General features: G+C 43.8%; 1 protein-coding gene across 3 annotated transcripts; it reads left to right on the forward strand.

The window, feature by feature from the left end:
- Positions 1 to 532: 532 nt before the first annotated feature.
- On the forward strand, positions 533 to 6774 carry LOC143806289 (uncharacterized). 3 transcript variants are annotated; one of them, XM_077286523.1, is made up of 4 exons: positions 533 to 2087; positions 4389 to 4520; positions 5374 to 5592; positions 6579 to 6774. In XM_077286523.1, the coding sequence occupies exons 1-4, from the start codon at positions 692 to 694 to the stop codon at positions 6599 to 6601; spliced, it is 1770 nt and encodes a 589-aa protein (XP_077142638.1). In that variant the 5' UTR covers positions 533 to 691; the 3' UTR covers positions 6602 to 6774. The 3 variants fall into 3 exon arrangements, with proteins under 3 accessions (XP_077142638.1, XP_077142639.1, XP_077142637.1); XM_077286524.1 differs by lacking the exon at positions 6579 to 6774 and having other exon boundaries at positions 534 to 875; positions 1632 to 2087; positions 5374 to 6173; XM_077286522.1 differs by lacking the exon at positions 6579 to 6774 and having other exon boundaries at positions 536 to 2087; positions 5374 to 6173.
- The last annotated feature ends 8247 nt before the right edge of the window (positions 6775 to 15021 follow it).

The following is a 15021-nucleotide window of genomic DNA, read 5'->3' on the forward strand; positions in this document are numbered from 1 at the left end:
ACAGCATGTGTACAGCGTTTTTGTATTTCCCATTGATTAACATTGTGTGCACAACGCACTGCGGATTTGAGGCAATGCCGCGCGTCCGGAAACGCATCAAAATCAGCAATGTGTGCACATAGCCTTATACACACACAGAAATAAGATAGATGGATCTCGGGCAGCAAGCGCTGTGAAGAAGATGGGGATCTCCTGTCACCATCACAGAACAGCAGTGGGGGAGACATTGTGATATCAGCAACTAGAAAGCAGAAAGGGTAGAGGGGGCAGGGAGAGCGCAGATGTATGGGGCAAACAGGAAAAACAGCTTTTGTTGGGGTGGAGGACAGAACGAAGTCAGGATAGAGACATAAGCAGGAAGCTCCAGTACTCACTTCAGGTCGGCACTGTGTTCCTCTGGAGCTCCCCTCCCCCTCCTGACCGTGCCGACAGCAGAGCTTAGAGCTTGTCTGACAGCAGTATGGGGGAGAGAGGCCATCTTCTGTTCACTTCACTTTCTTCAGCAGTGGCTGCACAGCTCTCCTGGCCCCACACTCCAGCAGTCTGGCAGGCACCGCACTGAATAAGAATGGTGCCTCTGACTGCGGTGCCTCTTGTCCTCACTGGTTTCCATGTTATTGAGTGTTGTCCCTACACACAGTTTAATAGTTATAAGGGGGCGGTGCTTTGACATGGTTGCGGGCCAATCATTATGAGTGACTCACTATCCCTTCCCCCCCCCCTTCATGTTAATGGGCTATATAACGCTGGGTTATTTTCCTCTCCCCCTCCTTCCCTCATTTTCAGTGGGTCCCGGAGGTGCTTTTGTGCTGTCCGGATAGGAAGCATGGCAGACCCTCTTTTGGAGGCCCTGCGGTCTAGAATTGACAAAGAAGGTGAGCAGTGGTGGCTGTCCCTGGTTGCTGGACTCAATGCTCATCCCTCCAGCCCTGCGGGAGCGCTTTTAGCGCAACCCCCAGCAGCAGACATTCTCCTCACAGCACCCACAGTCAAACCCTCTGACCCACAAGTAGTCACTCACCAGGCGACGACAGCAGTCGACGGGCGAGGAGGCAGGCGGTCCGCACGGCGTTCCCGCCCTCCTGCACGCCTCAGGGAGAGCTCTCCTGTTCTGACAGGAAAATCACGACAGTGCCATGATAGGAGTAGACGCCCGCCCACAAAACTCCCGCCCTCACATCAGCTCTCAGCTATAGTAGCAGGGCCCTGCAGCAGGAGTGATTCACCTCAGGCAGTATTAACCCCTTCTGCCCTTCCCAGGCAGCCACAGCAGGTACCGTCCAGCCCTTGTAATACAGCTGTCATTACTGCTGTTCATTCTGAAGCCCCACATTCCAGCTCTGTGCCTGCTGTGATTGCTGTGGGGGGAAATCATAGTACACAGGCTTCAGGCTCCTCACGAGAGCAGATTAACCCTTTGCCTGTATCCACTAAAGATGTTGCCTCACAAGACTTACAAAAAAGTGTAACTTCTGTACATGATATAGTGTCAGCAGCTGGGGTTTTACAACACTTTTCTGCCCCTGCACAAGTTCCTCAGCATTATGAAGCTTTAACACCATCTGCCCCAATGTTATTTGACACTCAGCTTCATTCACAGCGTTTACCAACTGTTATTACTACCCCCATAGGTTCGCAACCGCAGCATGACAGTACCTTAGTGACCCATGCTCATGTTACACATTCGCACGAAAGAAGACACGACAGGCGTAAGCGCCGTAGGTCGTACTCAGCATCTTCCTCGTCCCCTCATTCACGCCGTAGCCACCGTACGTCTGACCAGCATAGGAGGCGTTCGGTTCACTCACATAGGAGATCAAGTTCACGTAGATATGCTAATTCTCGGTCCTCGAGGCGACGCTCACCATCATCTTCATATGAGATGTCCAGCGAGTCTGCGAGTCCTGATAGAGAGATTGGACCTGCCCGGGTCAGAAGAGAGTCTCAGGCAGCATCAAGGGTTTACAGCCCGGTCGAGCAGTGTGCACCTCCCGGGGCTTCAAGCCAAGGTCTCAATTTTTCATCTTCGTCTGCTGGAGCCGGAGTTCCTCCATCTATGGGAGTCCCTCCTCCAGTTGTTGGTTCTGGTGAGTGTTCATTTTCAAGCGTTAATTATCCTGATAGTACTACTTTAATGGCCGTTTTTAAAGCAATGTTGGATCAAATTCCAAAAGTGAATTGTCGTGAAAAAGAGGATTTAAAAATTAAGTCACTAGCCAGTGTACATAAAGATGCTTTTTATTGTGGGGTTAGCGCTCTTGGTTCGCATGTAGATGATGAAACAAAAATTAAGATCTGGAAAAACGAATATTTCGATATTTGGTCTTTGATTTCAGTAGATCAGCACACAGTAGATAAAGAAAGACGACCAGTTGAGAGGGTTTTTGATAGGAGTAAGCAAAAAGTGGCAAAAACAATAAACAATTGGTTACAGGCTTTTGCAGTATTAGGGTGTATTATGGGGCAAAAGCACCCCGAACGCTGTTCTGAACTATTCATCTATCAAGATATGATTTACAATTCATATAGGGCATATGGTGGTACGGCCTGGTGGAGATATGATGAGGAGTTCAGGAGGCGTTTGGGTATTCAACCTGAGTTAGGATGGGGGGTAAAAGCCACCGATGTTTGGCTCCGCCTTATGTTATCTCAGAAACAGCCCCCCTTTCCAACATCGACTGCTGGACACACATCAACAGGCACCAATTCAGTGGTCGTACGCAGACCCGGAGCCTGTTGGCTTTTTAATGAAGGGCATTGCCGATTTTTCGGCTTGTGCAAGTTCAAGCATGAATGCTCTGCGTGCGGGGGGGCCCACCCCGCCGCAAAGTGTACTCGTCCGGCAGGAAAATTACCATCCAAACCACAGCAAACCGATCGCAAGGACACCGGTGAGCGTAACCGCGATGGGCCCATGGCTAAATCGGTACCATAAAAAAGATGCAGCTGGGCAAATTCGTTTTGGTTTTACGTTCGGCTTTTTTATTCCGTTTAAACTCCAACGTACAATTTCTTTTTCCAAAAATTTGAAATCTGCAGCTTCCCATCCTGATGTTGTTAGAGAAAAAATTTCAAAAGAAGTATCATTGGGTAGAATGGCTGGGCATTTTTCATCCCCGCCTTTTCCATATTTTAGGGTCTCCCCTTTGGGGGTTGTACCCAAAAAAGAACCAGGCACATTTCGAATGATTCACCACCTGTCTTATCCTAAAGGTGTCTCCGTTAATGATGGTATACTGCTGGAGGATTCTTCAGTAGCATATGCATCATTTGATAAAGCAGTAGTAATGGTCCGAGAGGCAGGCCCTAGAGCCTGGCTGGCAAAAGCGGATATCGACTCTGCTTTTCGGTTATTACCGGTTCATCCCGATTGTTTTCACCTGTTAGGCTGTCAAGTAGATGACCAGTATTACTATGATATGTGTCTCCCTATGGGATGTTCTATCTCATGCTATTATTTTGAGCTTTTTAGTTCCTTTTTGGATTGGGTAGTGCGTTACGAGACAAGCTGTAATGCTGTTACGCACTACCTGGACGATTTTCTTTTTGTGGGACCAGAGGATTCTAATCTATGTGCAATTTTAATTAACAAATTCAAAGAAATAGCGAGTGACTTTGGTATACCGTTGTCTGCGGAAAAAACAATCGGTCCTGTTCAAAAGTTAACATTTTTGGGCATTGAGATTGACACAGTTTCCATGGTATTTAGATTGCCATCTGAAAAAATTCAAAAAATCTTGAGTTTAATTCAAGGTTTTAGTGCAGTTCGTAAGGTAACATTGCAACAAATGCAATCTTTGTTGGGTTTATTAGTTTTCGCCTGCAGAGTCATGCCGGTAGGCAGAGTTTTTTCTCGCCGGCTGTCTTTGGCTACCAGAGGTGTGTCAAACCCTAGTCATAGACTCCGTATTACCAAGAGTATGCAGGCAGACCTGGAAGTTTGGAAATCTTTCCTGCAGACGTACAATTGTCATACTTGCTTTATGCCAAAAGAGGTTTTTAGCCAGGATCTCCAGTTATTTACAAGCGCAGATGTTTCTTCCGGTTTTGTCGTGGTTTTTGGTGATCAATGGTGTAAAGAAAACTGGCCTACATCTTGGCGAACTCTAGGTATTTGCCAGGATCCTGCCTTCTGTGAAGTGTTTTCAATCGTTCTATCTGTCGACCTTTGGTTTGACAGTTTAGCTAATAAGAAGATTGTTTTTCAAACTTCACACCCAAAAACCGCACTTTGCATAAATTTTATGTCTTGCACGTCCCTTCCAATCTTATGTCTGCTTCGCCGTCTTGCATTGTTATGCCTCAAATATAACATATGGCCTCGGGCTCAACAACTTTTAGTCTCTGATAACAGATTGTCTGACATGCTACCACATTTTGATTGGCAGGTTTTCAAGAACAGTTTTCCCAGCGCTCAACCGGTGGGCTTGCCTTGCCCCCTTTCTCTTTGGGAAACAGTGGCGAACAGTTGATGCCTCTGGTCCGTTCTTCAGTTGTCCCATCAACATGGCAGTCTTACGGTAAGGCATGGGAAGAATGGTGTTCATTGATACGTGGGAGGCCGGTACACTTGTCTGATCAATACAGATTACAAGTTACAATCGAATTCATTAGTCAACTTTTAGACAAAGGTATATCTGGATCATCGGCGCAGCAACGTTTATCTGGTTTAGCTTTTTATTTTCAGTTGTTAGGTTGGGTTGATGTTACTAAAACATTTCTTATCAGACAGGCATTGAAAGGGTGGAAGCGGGTGCAACCAAGTCGTGAATGTAGGCGCCCCATTTCCTTATCTCTCCTTCATACCATTATATGTTCAACTAATGAGATATGTTCTTCTCATTTCGAGTCATTATTATTATCTGCTGCATTTGGTTTAGCCTTTTTTGGAGCTCTTCGCATCAGTGAGCTCGTTCCTCAGTCTAAGAGTAGTTTGGAGGGAGGTTTATTGTGTGACGACGTGGTCCTAGTTAAAGACTCATTACGCCTTCGCCTCCGCAAGTCTAAGACAGACCCAGCAGGCAGAGGTACTTGGCTTTTGTTGCATCGCTATTCTGGGCAAGTTTGCCCTGTTCTTTTAATTATCGCCTATTTAGAGGTCAGACGTTTCGGTAGGTTTTTCCTTGTTCATTTAGATGGTTCGCCGTTGACTAGGTATCAATTTCAAGCATTATTCGGCAAGTGTTTAACAGCATCTGGGGTACCAGTTCGTGACTATGGTACCCACTCATTTCGAATTGGAGCTGCGACAGAGGCGGCTAAAGCAGGTTTGCCCGATTCAGAGGTACAAAGGATCGGCAGATGGCGATCAGCTTGTTTTTCAAGGTATATTCGTCCTGATCTATTAATTTAATCTTGTCATCTTCATTCCAGGTTCGGGCAGTCCAACTGTGTGGCTGTTAGGCCACTCCTACATATTTTGGGCTGGTCAAAGGGCTGAATTCCGCCCAGGCGGTAGGAACCTAGGCTTTCGAGGCCTGAATTTTTCTTGGCGGGGGATAAAAGGCTTACAGTGGCCGCAAGTTTTGCCTGAAATAGTGGATATCTCCAAAGAAGCCAGGAGTCCGGTAGTTCTTGTTTTACACGCCGGCGGTAATGACTTGTGTTCTTACAAAATTGCGGAGTTAATAACAATAATGAAGTCAGATATATCCCGTTTTCACAGCTTCTTTCAAGAACTTATATTTGTTTGGTCGGAAATAGTTCCTCGGTCGGTCTGGCATGGTGCCAGAGACGGCATGGCTATAGAGCGCACCAGGAGAACAATAAATGCCCGGATTTCGAAATTTGTTAGGGAAAGGTTTGGTGTTGTTATAAGACATAAGCAATTAGAGGGGGATAACAGAGCACTGTTAAGGCAAGATGGTGTACATCTTACAGATATTGGCCTAGATATCTTTTTATCAGGGCTACAAGATGGAATTGAGCAGGCTCTTTTGTTGATGGGTGGGGGTCGGAGTCATGTGTAAGGACACATGATCCTTCCGTGGCGGGATTTAAAGAAAGGACACATGGGTACGGCTCGTCGGCTGACGTGCCTGTGAATTGACAACAGGGCATTTGGCGGCGAGCGTGGTTAATTAATTTTATGTGCCTTTCTAAGTGGTTAAAAAATATGTTGACAGTTATAAGAAATGAATTAATAAAAGCTGTGACCGACCTTCACCCATCAATTATTGTGTTCTTGTCTTATTCGTATGTTTTAAGGGTTATGTGTGGAGGGATCATGGGTATGCTGGGTGGGGTCTCCGCAGTCTGGCAGGCACCGCACTGAATAAGAATGGTGCCTCTGACTGCGGTGCCTCTTGTCCTCACTGGTTTCCATGTTATTGAGTGTTGTCCCTACACACAGTTTAATAGTTATAAGGGGGCGGTGCTTTGACATGGTTGCGGGCCAATCATTATGAGTGACTCACTATCCCTTCCCCCCCCCCTTCATGTTAATGGGCTATATAACGCTGGGTTATTTTCCTCTCCCCCTCCTTCCCTCATTTTCAGTGGGTCCCGGAGGTGCTTTTCCCACCCTCCCTCCCCTTTTTAATGTTTGTTTTGTAACATTGGTATTTTATTTATTTTAGATGCAAGTCACAGCGGGATTTAAAGAAAGGACACATGGGTACGGCTCGTCGGCTGACGTGCCTGTGAATTGACAACAGGGCATTTGGCGGCGAGCGTGGTTAATTAATTTTATGTGCCTTTCTAAGTGGTTAAAAAATATGTTGACAGTTATAAGAAATGAATTAATAAAAGCTGTGACCGACCTTCACCCATCAATTATTGTGTTCTTGTCTTATTCGTATGTTTTAAGGGTTATGTGTGGAGGGATCATGGGTATGCTGGGTGGGGTCTCCGCAGTCTGAGCAGGTCCGTGCTGGTGGGCGGGGCTTACTGCTGTGAGCGGCTCCAGCAGCATCTAGTGTAGCTCAGGGAAATGGCTGTGCTGAGCCTCTCTCCCCCCACCCTAGCCAGAGACTCGGGGAAGGGAGAGAGAAGGTAGAGATCCTGCCCGCACACTGTTCTCCCCACCCTATGTTATACCAGGCAATGCAGGAGGCTCCTGCCAGAAGCTCAGCGGGGAGGGGCGGGGCTTAAATCATGCATGCAGGGCAGGGATACTGAGAAGAGAGAGACTGTCGGAGTCAGGGGCCCACCGGGGGATCCACCGGTTTCCCGGTGGGCCAGTCCGAGCCTGCGGTCAGCCATTGGGGTACAAAGAGGTCACCAATAAAGTGGGGCGGGTAGAATTGAAGGCCCAAGGAATTGTAATTGTTGATATTGACCGACGTGAATGTAACCTTATGATGACCATTGGTACTAATGTCATAGAAAATTGTCTTGCAGAGGTTATTGTCTTATTGCAACAGGTGGCTGAAACTGCTGGTTCCAGTGAGCAACGTGTCCTGCAGAAAGAAATCAAAGCTCTAGTGCAGAGACAGCAGGTAGAACTATCTGGTGGAGAAATTGGCCATGCCACAGTGAGTGATTCAATCCCCATTGCAATACCCCCCAGGAGTGAAATGTTAATATGGTGTCGGGCAGCAATACAGGTCCTTCTCAAAAAATTAGCATATAGTGTTAAATTTCATTATTTACCATAATGTAATGATTACAATTAAACTTTCATATATTATAGATTCATTATCCATCAACTGAAATTTGTCAGGTCTTTTATTGTTTTAATACTGATGATTTTGGCCTACAACTCCTGATAACCCAAAAAACCTGTCTCAATAAATTAGCATATCAAGAAAAGGTTCTCTAAACGACCTATTACCCTAATCTTCTGAATCAACTAATTAACTCTAAACACATGCAAAAGATACCTGAGGCTTTTAAAAACTCCCTGCCTGGTTCATTACTCAAAACCCCCATCATGGGTAAGACTAGCGACCTGACAGATGTCAAGAAGGCCATCATTGACACCCTCAAGCAAGAGGGTAAGACCCAGAAAGAAATTTCTCAACAAATAGGCTGTTCCCAGAGTGCTGTATCAAGGCACCTCAATGGTAAGTCTGTTGGAAGGAAACAATGTGGCAGAAAACGCTGTACAACGAGAAGAGGTGACCGGACCCTGAGGAAGATTGAAGCATACATACTGGCACTGTGTGGCCATATTTTTTTGTTTATAATTATTGTATATGAAACAGTGTGATCGGCAGTGCTAAACGGGTGTGGTTGGGTCGTGGATATGGGTGTGACTAATTATGAATGGGTGTGGTCAGAGGCGTGGCCTAAAATTTTCCTGCTGCGTGCTTTGCGCACCGCAAACTTTATCCCTCTTTCCCATCTTCAAAAGTTGGGAGGTATGCATACACACATAGCCATCTGTGATATCAGCTCACAGGTGATCAGAGGAGCCCTGGATGAGGTCACATAGCTCAGCTGGAGAGGGCTGCAGAACCCACTGTGGGGGATGGGGCACAGAGCAGGCAGGACTGATATCAGCAAACTGGTGCTGCCATGCTGTCCCGTACAGTGAGCTCCTCCCCCATCTTTTCTCTGTGAGGAGACGCTGCAGCCTGCTCTGATTAGAACACAGTGGAGGGAGCAGAAGACCCCCTGTAAGTCCTGCTCTTCCTCCACTGATGTCTCTATGTGCTGTGCAGCCAGGGCCCCTGACTGTAGGTGAGCACTCACCATTGGAACGCGCCATGCAGGGGGACAGACGGCAGCCAGTGAGCACTCTCCTCAGTCTAGTGAGGAAAGCGTTCATTGGCCAGCGTCTCTCCCTGCATGACACGCCCCCTTTTTGATCTCCTGCACTTGGCGCCCCTATCTCTCCCCGGCACCCGGTGTTCCATGATTACACGACGGAGTGAGAGGGGCCTGATCCTGCATGATACCGGGCCTGCCTGCAGGGGCCCCCCTCCACCTCTGGGCCCCGGAGCAGTGCCATCAGCAGTATGTCCACCACTGGCTGGGGGCCCCTAGGGCAGCGGGGACCCTAGGCAGCTGCCTAGTCTGCCTGCCCCTAACGCCGGCCCTGACAGCAGGCCCACAATCCTGACAGCCAGAGGGGTGGTTGAAGTCTGCAAGGGGAGGGTCCCAGTGCGTGTTCTTAACTGTGGAGAGGAAGAGGTCCACCTAACCAAATATGCCACACTTGCCAAATTGTTTGCTGTTGATAATAATGTGATACAGGCAACAGAGCCCTTGGTCCCGTCCAACCAGGCGGAGGACAATGGCTCTGCAGGACAAATGGAAGATTGGTGTCAGAAATTACACGTGGGCACTGACTCTACCCCATCACACCAAAAACAAGGGGCTTACAGGGTCGTTCATGAGTATGAGCGGGTATTCAGCAAACACCCCCTAGATTTTGGGCAGGTAAAAGGGATTCAAAATCATATCCCCACGGGAAATCATCCACCCATTAAAGAGAGGTACCGTCCTGTCCCTCCAGCTCATTATCAGTGTGCCAAAGACATGTTGCGAGAGATGAAGGAGGCTGGGGTAGTTAGAGACAGTTGTAGCCCCTGGGCAGCTCCATTAGTCCTCGTCAGGAAGAAAGACGGCACAATGAGGATGTGTGTAGATTATAGGCAGATAAATCGCATTACACACAAAGATGCATACCCGTTGCCTAGAATAGAAGAGTCCTTAGCTGCTTTAACCCCTTCACCCCCAAGGGTGGTTTGCACGTTAATGACCGGGCCAATTTTTACAATTCTGACCACTGTCCCTTTATGAGGTTATAACTCTGGAACGCTTCAACGGATCTTGGCGATTCTGACATTGTTTTCTCGTGACATATTGTACTTCATGATAGTGGTAAAATTTCTTTGATATTACCTGCGCTTATTTGCAAAAAAAATGGAAATTTGGCGAAAATTTAGAAAATTTTGCAATTTTCCAACTTTGAATTTTTATGCCCTTGAATCACAGAGATATGTCACACAAAATACTTAAAAAGTAACATTTCCCACATGTCTACTTTACATCAGCACAATTTTGGAACCAAAATTTTTTTTTGTTAGGGAGTTATAAGGGTTAAAAGTTGACCAGCAATTTCTCATTTTTACAACACCATTTTTTTTTAGGGACCACATCTCATTTGAAGTCATTTTGAGGGGTCTATATGATAGAAAATACCCAAGTGTGACACCATTCTAAAAACTGCACCCCTCAAGGTGCTCAAAACCATATTCAAGAAGTTTATTAACCCTTCTGGTGCTTCACAGGAATTTTTGGAATGTTTAAATAAAAATGAACATTTAACTTTTTTTCACAAAAAATTTACTTCAGCTCCAATTTGTTTTATTTTACCAAGGGTAACAGGAGAAAATGGACCCCAAAAGTTGTTAACACAAACAAAAAACAAAAAGCCAGCTCACCAGACAGCCATTGGTAGGTGCACGGAACCTCCACGCCGATCCACGTGGTAACGTATAATAGTAGACAAAAGGTTGATTCCAGCTCCAAAAAGATGTCTTGAATAAAATTAAATCCTTTATTGGTGCATATTTAAAAAGACACAGGCTGTATTACTCTCCATAATAAAGACGGGAAACGAGCTACGCGTTTCGATCTATTACAGATCTTTGTCAGAGCTACATAGACACAGACATACCAACATTTTAAAACTACCACCAACCAATCAGCGTAGAGTGCAAAAGCATGTGACTTAAGGTCCTTCTAATGCAATACAAAATTATTTTAAAAACAACATTTCTATGCAAAATTTATCAAAATATAAATATAAATAAAAAAGATAGAAAACAGAAAAATAAACAGCTCATAAATATGATGTTAATAATGGTACATTAACTCGTTGCGTTTATTAAGACCGGCTGGAAACCGGGTATTCAAGTAATAAATCCAAAAGGCTTCACGTGTGTGAAGACAGTGTTTGAAATTCCCACCTCGCTGGGGTTTATTAACACGTTCAATACCGTATGCCAAAAGATATTTAGTGCTGCAAGCATGTTGAGTAATAAAATGTTTGGATGCAGCTGAAACTGATCGGGAAGAGTTACCCCCATTTTCAATGTCATATAAGTGTTCATTGATCCGTACTTTCAACTTGCGTGAAGTACAGCCAACATATGACAATTGACACATAGTGCAGTCAATTTTATATACCACAAAAGCAGTATTGCAATTGATATATTGTTTGATAATAAAGTTTTTTGTAACCCTTAATGGGTCTGAATTTAATAATAATTTCTCACGGAAGCAATGGCAGGCCTTACACCAGTTACAGGATATGAAAGACATAATAGTCAAAATGTCCGACAAGGGTGGGTTGGTGGTTGTCCTTAATATAGCTGACTATCATTTCAAATTAATGGAATTGTTATCTGATTCATCTACTTATATTGAATTAAAAGGAAATCCATCTATGGAATTTAAAAACGAAACAATTAAAATAATTGAAGAGGGTGTTAGTTTGGGGGTCCTAACCAAAAAACAATCTGATTATTTAATTGTACAAGATCCTGTATGCCCCATCATACATGGTTTGCCAAAAGTACACAAAAATGATGTTGTCCCCCCCTTAAGACCAATAGTATCTGGCATTGGCTCAGCCAATGAGCATCTCTGTGAATGGGTTGATTCCTTATTACAGCCCCTTGTGAGTAAGATCCCTGGTTACATCAAGGACTCAAGGGAAATTCTGGGGGTTTTTTCTAATAAAAAATGGTTAGTAAAATTTACTTGGCTTTGCTGCGATGTAGTTTCACTGTATTCATGCATTCCACACCCCCTAGCCATGCAGGCCCTCCAGTTCCATCTGGATAGTTTCAGTAATTATTCTCTGGATTTAAAACAATATATTTTACAGGTCACTTTTTTTCTTATGACTCATAATTTTTTTACATTTGATTCTCGTTATTATTTACAGAAAACAGGCGTGGCCATGGGTGCTAGATTTTCACCCTCTTTAGCCAACCTCGTCATGGCATTTTGGGAGTACAACTACATCTTTTCTGCTTCTAATCCTTTTTTATCCTGTATACAATGGTATGGCAGATACATCGACGATCTACTTATCATTTGGTCTGCCGATGTATCTGCCATACCAGATTTCATTAATTATTTGAATTTAAATGATTATAATTTACGTTTCACCCACAAATTTAATCAAAACGAAATTAATTTTTTGGATCTGAATTTGATTGGTGTTGCTGATCAGGTTATTGAAACAAAAACTCATCACAAATCTCTCAGCGGTAATTCTATTTTACATGCGCATAGTGGACACCCCATGCATACTATTCAATCTATACCAGTTGGCGAGTTCGTCAGAGTCAAGAGAAATTGCAGTGACAATGTAGTTTTAAAAAATGAAATTGATATGGCATCTAACAAATTAAAACGCCGCAGCTATCCGTATTGGATGTTAAATAGGGCACGTAAAATTGTTGATCATAGAGATCGCAACGATTTAATTACACCGATTATTACAAATGAACCTGTTTTAAATCCAACAAATAGAACTAGAAATAAAAAACCTTTTATTTGTTTCCAATTCAGCCCTCAATTCAGCAAAATTAAAAATCTTATCAATAAATTCCTACCTATCCTTTATGAGGATCCAAGTCTGGCGAGAATTCTTGACACAGGAATTAATGTAATATCTAGACGGGCTGCCACTATAGGTAACAGAATTTCTCCAAGTATGTTCCGTTCAGATAGAAACATGAACAAAACATGGTTGAATTATAACGGGTTCTATAAATGCGGCAGCAATAGATGCAAGATGTGTGCTCACACGTCAGTCAATAAGTCATTTACAAATTCGGATAAATCAAAAAACTTTATTATCAAACAATATATCAATTGCAATACTGCTTTTGTGGTATATAAAATTGACTGCACTATGTGTCAATTGTCATATGTTGGCTGTACTTCACGCAAGTTGAAAGTACGGATCAATGAACACTTATATGACATTGAAAATGGGGGTAACTCTTCCCGATCAGTTTCAGCTGCATCCAAACATTTTATTACTCAACATGCTTGCAGCACTAAATATCTTTTGGCATACGGCATTGAACGTGTTAATAAACCCCAGCGAGGTGGGAATTTCAAACACTGTCTTCACACACGTGAAGCCTTTTGGATTTATTACTTGAATACCCGGTTTCCAGCCGGTCTTAATAAACGCAACGAGTTAATGTACCATTATTAACATCATATTTATGAGCTGTTTATTTTTCTGTTTTCTATCTTTTTTATTTATATTTATATTTTGATAAATTTTGCATAGAAATGTTGTTTTTAAAATAATTTTGTATTGCATTAGAAGGACCTTAAGTCACATGCTTTTGCACTCTACGCTGATTGGTTGGTGGTAGTTTTAAAATGTTGGTATGTCTGTGTCTATGTAGCTCTGACAAAGATCTGTAATAGATCGAAACGCGTAGCTCGTTTCCCGTCTTTATTATGGAGAGTAATACAGCCTGTGTCTTTTTAAATATGCACCAATAAAGGATTTAATTTTATTCAAGACATCTTTTTGGAGCTGGAATCAACCTTTTGTCTACTCCCAAAAGTTGTTGTACAATTTGTCCTGAGTACGCCGATACCCCATATGTGGGGGTAAACCACTGTTTGTGCGCATGACCGAGCTCGGAAGCGAAGGAGCGCCATTTGACTTTTCAATGCAAAATTGACTGGAATTGAGATGGGACGCCATGTTGCGTTTGGGGAGCCCCTGATGTGCCTAAACATTGAAACCCCCCACAAGTGACACCATTTTGGAAAGTAGACCCCCTAAGGAACTTATCTAGAGGTGTGGTGAGCACTTTGACCCACCAAGTGCTTCACAGAAGTTTATAATGCTGAACCGTAAAAATAAAAAATCAAATTTTTTCACAAAAATTATTTTTCGCCCCCAATTTTTTATTTTCCCAAGGGTAAGAGAAGAAATTGGACCCCAAAAGTTGTTGTACAATTCGTCCTGAGTATGCTGATACTCCATATGTGGGGATAAACCACTGTTTGGGCGCATGGGAGACCTTGGAAGGGAAGGAGCACCGTTTGACTTTTCAATGCAAAATTGACAGGAATTGAGATGGGACGTCATGTTGCGTTTGGAGAGCCACTGATGTGCCTAAACATTGAAACCCCCCACAAGTGACACCATTTTGGAAAGTAGACCCCCTAAGGAACTTATCTAGAGGTGTGGTGAGCACTTTGACCCACCAAGTGCTTCACAGAAGTTTATAATGCAGAACCGTAAAAATAAAAAATCATATTTTTTCACAAAAATGATCTTTTCGCCCCCAATTTTTTATTTTCCCAAGGGTAAGAGAAGAAATTGGACCCCAAAAGTTGTTGTACAATTCGTCCTGAGTATGCTGATACCCCATATGTGGGGATAAACCACTGTTTGGGTGCATGGGAGAGCTCGGAAGGGAAGTAGCACCGTTTGACTTTTCAATGCAAAATTGACAGGAATTGAGATGGGACGCCATGTTGCGTTTGGAGAGCCACTGATGTGCCTAAACATTGAAACCCCCCACAAATGACACCATTTTGTAAAGTAGACCCCCTAAGGAACTTATCTAGATGTGTTTTGAGCGCTTTGACCCACCAAGGGCTTCACAGAAGTTAATAATGCAGAGCCGTAAAAATAAAACAAAATTTTTTTCCCACAAAAATTATTTTTTTAGCCCCCAGTTTTGTATTTTCCCGAGGGTAGCAGGAGAAATTGGACCCCAAAATTTGTTGTCCAAGTTGTCCTGAGTGCGATGATACACCATATGTGGGGAGAACCACTGTTTGGGCGCATGGGAGGGCTCGGAAAGGAAGGAGTGCCATTTGGAATGCAGGCTTAGATGGAATGGTCTGCAGGCGTCACATTGCGTTTGCAGAGCCCCTAATTTACCTAAACAGTAGAAACCCCCCACAAGTGACACCATGTTGGAAAGTAGACCCCCTAAGGAACTTATCTAGATGTGTGGTGAGCGCTTTGACCCACCAAGGGCTTCACAGAAGTTTATAATGCAGAGCCGTAAAAATAAAACTAAAATTTTTTCCCACAAAAATTATTTTTCATCCCCCAGTTTTGTA

Source organism: Ranitomeya variabilis, chromosome 2 (assembly GCF_051348905.1).
Source record: "Ranitomeya variabilis isolate aRanVar5 chromosome 2, aRanVar5.hap1, whole genome shotgun sequence".
Taxonomy (NCBI): domain Eukaryota; kingdom Metazoa; phylum Chordata; class Amphibia; order Anura; family Dendrobatidae; genus Ranitomeya; species Ranitomeya variabilis.